General features: G+C 38.7%; 1 protein-coding gene across 2 annotated transcripts in view; it reads right to left on the bottom strand.

The window, feature by feature from the left end:
- Positions 1 to 7,039, bottom strand: part of Brinp1 (BMP/retinoic acid inducible neural specific 1) — a 185,342-nt gene that overhangs the window by 60,462 nt on the left and 117,841 nt on the right. For both annotated transcript variants that reach the window (XM_008833478.2, XM_029563717.1), the window contains 2 exons: positions 6,348 to 6,517; positions 3,016 to 3,121 (listed from right to left, as the gene is read on the bottom strand). In XM_008833478.2, coding sequence (XP_008831700.1) covers positions 3,016 to 3,121; positions 6,348 to 6,517 — 276 coding nt within the window. The remainder of the gene's footprint in view (positions 1 to 3,015; positions 3,122 to 6,347; positions 6,518 to 7,039) is intronic.

Genomic DNA, 7,039 nt, shown 5'->3' with positions numbered 1-7,039 from the left:
TATGTATATATATAGGTATGGATAAAGATTATGTAGATAAATGTAGATTCATAAATAGATGTAGAAATGATGAGTTGAACTGATCAGTGCCCATATGTAAAGTCCAGTGTTACAGATTAAGACTTTATGATTTATTATTTTTATAAAATCCAACAATCAGCATTGAAAGCATTTAAAACTACTTAGGTCAATCACCTAAGTCAATTGAATAATGCTTAAATAATCTGTATAGCATTTCTACCAAATACCATATACCTACAACTCTTAGATAGCAGAAAGTCACTGCATTGCCAAGCAGCTCATTTCGGTTTGGGGAGTGAGCGTGCAATGAGGAAGTCATTTAGAGTTGAGTATATTGCTGTCGAACATTTGCTTCACACGCATGAAATTCAAAGCTTGATTCCTCCAGGTCAGAAAAATAAGAAACGTTTCTTTTACCCTGAGTTAACTAGGACTCTACTATTCCCTCCTCCTCCCCCCCCTCCTCCTCCTCCTCCTCCTCCTCCTATTGAGCCTGGCACTTTTTGCCTGTATTAATAAAGAGAACTATTTTCTGTAAGTCCATCCTTCAGATGTCTGCAGACAAATCATTTGTGTTTCAAGTAAACCTTCTTTCACTATTACTGGACACCTCCCTCCAGATACACCACAGCTTCTCAACAGCCTTGTTTTTTGTTGTTTTTTTATATATATATTTTATTTATTATTTTTAGTTTATGCGTATGCATGTATTGCCTGCATGTAGGTAAGTACACCCATGTCCTGCAATGCCCTTGGGGGACAGAAGAGGATGCTGGATCCCCTGGAACTGGAGTTATGAACAGTTGTTAGCTGCCATGTGGGTGTTGGGATTTGAACCCTGGTCTTCTGCAAGAACAGTCAGTGTTCTTAATTGCTGATCCATCTCTCCAGCCCCCAGCCTTGTTTTTTGAAAGGATATCCCTAGTCCCAACCTGCCTGGAAGTCACTATGTGAACCAGGCTGGCCTTGATCTCACAGAAACCCACCAGCCTCTGCTTCCTGAGGGCTGGGATTAAAGGAGCATGCTACCATGTCTGGTTTCAATAGGCCTTTAATATGAGTTATTGGAACAAGAACTCAATCTTCCAGATCTGCTCTGACCTATCTAGAGGAGGAGATGGCTGTCAAGTTCCTCTTGTCAAGAGATTATTCCAGTAATGGCAATGTTCATGTTGGAAGGCACATTTGGGAGGGAAGAAACTTAAAATTTAAAACAAAATTCAAGGCATACTTTGAACAAAAAAAAAATGTAAGGATGAAAGCTGAAAAAACTTTGAAATGTAAGCTTCATTGACTTCATAGTAAATGAGATTTCAATTGTTACTAAAATCTCAAAACTTTCCTTGGGAGCAACACCTTATTGATTTGACTAATTTTATTCCAATTGCAATTCTTGATTCTGTGTGCCTTCAGCACGCATATCAAATGATGAAACACACACTGTCATCCAGCTGCCAGGATTCAAATCCTGCATCTCACCTTTCAAAGTTGTTGTAGATATCACATGAAATAACATGCTAGAAATTCTGGTATACCCAAAAGCTATCTGGTCTTTTTTTTACCCGTTTTCTTCACTGAAATTATCAAGCAGTTCTTTCTACTGTTTTCTCTACTTAAGGGGGTAGAGATTTTTTTCTGGGTATTTGAGATTTTATTATGGGGTATTCCCTGTTTTCCAGCCATCTGCCATAACAAGTGCATTGATCAAAGACTGGCAAATATGGGATACAGAAGAAATATCAGTCTCTGCTTAGCTCTCTGCCTGTCAATCTTACCCCAACTTCTTTCCGGTGACATTCAAAACCACCTTTAGCATTTACTTTTCGGGAAGGTCACAGTCCTTGTCTCCACAACGTTAGAGCCTATCATTGTTTTCTGACTATAATGTTAACCCGTGATCATTGTAGGAGAGTTAGGGAAGGAACCAGCTTAAAATAAGAGACAGCCTCCCCCTACAGACGCAATTTTAAACATTTTAGAATTTCTTTGTAAGATTAATTTTCTTCTTCTACACTGTTAAAACCATGCCATATACTGAATAAGAAATCTTCCAGTTGTTAATTAATACCAAATTATTTTCATTTTATTCCAGAAAATTCTTTATTAATAGTATATCCCTACTTGTCTCATATTATGTTGTATTAATGCACCATAATTTATTTATTCTTCACATGTGGAAAGCTGATGTGATTACAAAGTTCTTAAAGATTATCCGAATTGTATTTCTTATAGCAACATCATCGATACTGAAATCTTTATCAATTCTTTTCACTTAAAAAATCTTTTCCTCTTTAAGATATGAATTAAAAAGGAGAAAATGTGCTATATTTTCTTAATGGTAAAGAATATATATAGAACATTTAATATCGATTTGACATAACTGCATAAACAGAATCATTTACAATTATCACCAAATTAATCTCCATAATGGTTGTGGTCTTGGTGATCATATCTGAATGTATATTTCTATACACATCAGCAGGTATCAACATTGTCACTCATTATCTCTGAAAAATGTGTGTGTATTTAAAACTACAATGATTAGTTAATAACAAAACTACAGAGAATGCAAAAATTTACAAAATGTCATGCATTTCGTGAAATTCAAATATCACCAGCCAAAACACACTAGAAATCAAACAATAATAATGCAAAACATTCAGATGCTAAGATATGAAACTTTAATATATATTAGGTTTGGGACAGCTATAAATAATTCTGTTTAGATGTTTTCATCAAAACAGATAGAGCTCACATTTTCATACTTTTTATCTGAAAACTAATTAATAACCATGAGTTTAAGGTTCTGTATGTGTTAAAATTCTTAAAGTCTTTACTATCACAGCTGTCTTATTTCCATATTTGTAGTTTTTGTTGGTTTTTCTGTTCCCATCTTCCATATTTTCCATGTACCTCATGGACCTCTCCTGACCCTCTCCTGTGCTGTATGGAATTCCCTTACCTCTGGCCCCACATCTCCCCGCAGCTTCCTACCTTGAAGGTGCAGTTTGCTCTCCGTGCTTTGCAGAAGGACGGAACTCACAGAGTCCAGATTGTCGTAGCTGTTACAGCCCAGAGGCCCAGTGCGTGTCTCTGTGACCTAGAGCGGACATAAAGTTAGGAAGGTATAAGACAGGTGTCCTGATCTAGAGAAAGCCCTAGAGAGTGGTTCCCCATCTGACAGAATTCTCCTGGCCTGAGAGTTTGCTTGTCTGCTGAATGGCTGGCTTGTGCCTGGGAGTGTGCATGACTGTGTGACTGAGCAGACATGAACAGCAGTGTGGTCAAGCTCACAGACTAAATCCACAGTGTCCGCTATCTACCTCCAGCACTCACTGCACAAGGTCACACCACATGTCGATGGACTAATGAGTTAAATACAGCACTATGTTATATTTCTAAAGCACATGCTTCAGAATTGGGAAAACCAGAGTCGGATGAAGGCTGGGCCATTTATTTACTGAGTGACATAAGGGAGCCACTTAGCTTCTCAAAGTGTCAGCAAGCTCAAGCTAATCAATGTCTTCTAGGGACACTGCAGGACACGTGTGATGGATATAAGTGCTGGAACAGGGAGAGCATTCAAAAATGCCAGCTGATTACAAAATGCCTCTATAAACTGCAATGAGTTACATATACATGACTATCACGCAAAAACAATAAAATTATCCCCATTTTCCAAAGAAGTTTCAGCAATAACTACAATCAGTGACACTGTGGGGAAAATAGCTGGGATTCTACTGTGCATTTCTCAGACATCATCTTCAAAGATTCGAGGTGGTGATTAAAAGGAGCAACTATTAAAAATAACCTTGGAATAAAAAAGGATTCAATATGAATAAAGGCATCCTTGTTCCTTTAATTGCTATATATTGGGTCTGTGGTGATATTTGTGCCCAAATGTAATGTTACAGCCTCCACTGAATGGAAAGACAACTTGGGGAAGGGCCTACATGTAACTCTCTGTCATTTTCCAGCTGTGCAGTCTTAAGTTGGTACATTTCCCTTCTTAAACCTCGGGCTCCCCATGCTAATGTTAGCAATGCTCTTACCTGAACAGATAAAGAGATGGCATTTTTAAAAAGTATTGTTGTTATTATTATTAATGTTGCTATCGTGTGTGTGATGCATGTATATGTGGTAAGCATGCCAGAGTGCATGTGGAACTCAGAAGATGACTTTGTAGATTCAATTCTCTCCTTCAACTTATGTGGATTCCAGGGTTTGAACTCGGGCCACCAGTCTTATGTGGTAAGTACTATCACCTGCCGTGCCACCTTGCCAGGGCAAGAAGGCATATTTTTATGGACAAGAAATAATATATTTATGTGTTTAGCATTTAAGATATAATAAATCCATTGGGGATAATTGTGTCCTTTTAAAATAAATAATTCATTCCTTTCTGAGCTGAACAATAGTATAGTTCTTATGGAGTGAGAGTTAACACTACCAATTTATTTTACTGCAGATACCATATTATGGTATTTAACAAATCTGGGAATGAGACAAGCTCTAGTCTGATGGATCTTAAGATAGTGGAAAGGAATGGCAAGAAGCCTTCCAGGGTCAAATTGAGTGTGGAAGACAGAGGTGGTTTGAGGATGACTCTGTGCAGTTTGTCTGAGAAATCCCACCTAAGGAGGAAGACTTCACTTCCATGATGCAGAAAAGGGATTATCTCCTGACAGAGCTTCAGCATCTCAATTCTACATCCCATCAATGGGGCAGAGAAACATTGGTGATAATGAAAACCAGACCTTTGCAGCTCCCCAAATCTGATGCCTTCATAAAGATCTGTCTTTATGTGCCAAGTTCCCGAACAATGTAATCCCCCCAATATATATGATTCTTCTTGGATAGCATGGGCCTTTGTTTGTGGACCTGATTTATTTCTCTGCTTTCTGCTTTCCTTCTTAGTAAAGCACCCTCTCCCAACAAAGATTGCTCTGCCAGTGATCAATTTCTGACTTACCTGCCTGAGTCTGCCTTAACCTTCCTCCCTGTCTTTTTTCCCAAGTGATATCATAGGAAGTTGGAAGTCATAATATAAGGCAAGGCTTACAATTTATTCTGGTTAAGAGTGAAGAGTGAAAAACAAAATGCAGACGTAATCTAGTTTTACAAAACTTTGGATGGAAAAAAATCTGAATTGAAACCCTCTGAAGAATTAATCTTTTATTTCAAGAATGTCCTTCTACACTTTCTTTATAGAGGCTGTCTCTAAACTCACTGTACTGGAAATGGAATCTTTTAAATTTCCTGTATTCCAGGCTATGAAATTGAGAAACCATTGCTCTTATATGCAACATAACTGCTTTACTTTGAATTAGTTGAACTTATATCAAATTCCAAGTTTACTTTCTTGGTAGCCACAGTTAAATGGTCAATGACCTCATGTGACTGTAGACTACTTCCAAGCCAGCATAGGGCAAGATACAGGGATGGCATTTCTATCATGGCTGAATACTCTCCTGGCAGCAGTACTGCAAACAAGGGATACGGATGCTTATTTTTGTAAATAAAGTTTTATTGGAACACAGTTACCACCATTCGTCCATGCTCTGTCTATGGCTGTTTTGATGTGTGAGCAGAAAACTTGATTGAGTAACAACTGATTCCACAGAGCCTGCATAGTTTAAATATTTATTCTTGTCACATTAGAAAAAATGTTCGGTGATTCTCAATCTATAGAGGCCAGTTTTAGTTCTTGATAGAATATAGAAAATAGAATACTTCTATACTTCTACACAAAAGGCTTCAAAGTATGAAACACAGTTTTGTCATCTGTGAAATACAGGCTGGGGAGGGCAGGACAAAAGACAGAAGCACTTTGTAAACTGCTCATTGGGAGAGCATTAATTTGCTTCTTGCTAAGTATGTGATCTTGTGGACATCATTTAACTCTTCATGGTATCAGTATCTTCAACTAGAATAGTGACTGAATAGCCATTCATATGGAAAAAAAAATCTAACTTTGACCGAGAGGACTGTTGATAATTCTCCAACGACCATTGTCAGAATCCAGTATCTTCAACTAGAATAGTGACTGAATAGCCATTCATATGGAAAAAAAATCTAACTTTGACCGAGAGGACTGTTGATAATTCTCCAATGACCATTGTCAGAATGCATTCTTAAGTCAATGCATAGGGTCACTCTAATGAAGATTTCAGGGCATGTGAAAACATCCATCAGACTGATTGGCAGGGGAGTCATGTGCTACGTGGGAAAGAAGTGAGGAGTTCTAGTTTTCATCAGGTCTGGCATGCTTGTATCTCAGTTCTGCTGACTTGATAACCTGCCAACCAAGTGCACCCTCACACTACCTTGATTGCTCCAGTTGATATCTGGATCTCATGGAGCCTTCTCATGGTGCCATCACGGTCGACAAAGTAGGATGACGCAAGCTGGTGCAGAGCTTCGACGCTTTGAGTGGCATTCCCTGACTTCCGGTCTAGGCGACTTTTGTCCATGTACATGGTCAAAGCCTCCTCTCCTGCATGGGAAAAGAAGGAAGATAAGGAGGGCTGCTCTAACTTCAGTGTGGGAGGAGAGGTGCCAGGGCCTTGATACTAAAAGAAACTTGATTCCCTAACCAGGATAGTCCAAGTAGTCCTCTCCCTTCCAAAAGCAAGGGCATAGTGCAAAAGATACTGTCCAGAGGTTACTGTAAATACCATCAGAACAATGATCACTGAACAACCCTCATCCACTAGAGTTCATCTCTAAAGAAACACAGGCACACAGCTCCCCAGCATTGCCTAACCAGGTCTCAACTTCCCAGATCGTTCAGTTGACTTATAAAATGATGAAATTGGCATAGAGCTCCCTTACTTTCATCCTGCCACATTTTCGTCCTTGTTATTTCATACTTCCTTTACTTTTCCTCCTCTTTTCCCTTCTTTCTCGTCCCTTCCTCTAATACTTCCCTTAGTTTTCCCTCACCCCCCCTTTCTAGATAGACAAAGGTAGGTTATGTTATGTAGTGAGAAAGATAGGCAAATAGATAAGACATAGA

The sequence above is a fragment of the Nannospalax galili genome, unplaced genomic scaffold (genome assembly GCF_000622305.1).
Source record: "Nannospalax galili isolate Female #2095 unplaced genomic scaffold, S.galili_v1.0 scaffold34, whole genome shotgun sequence".
Classification (NCBI taxonomy): domain Eukaryota; kingdom Metazoa; phylum Chordata; class Mammalia; order Rodentia; family Spalacidae; genus Nannospalax; species Nannospalax galili.
This window is presented reverse-complemented; position numbering and strand designations above follow the sequence as displayed.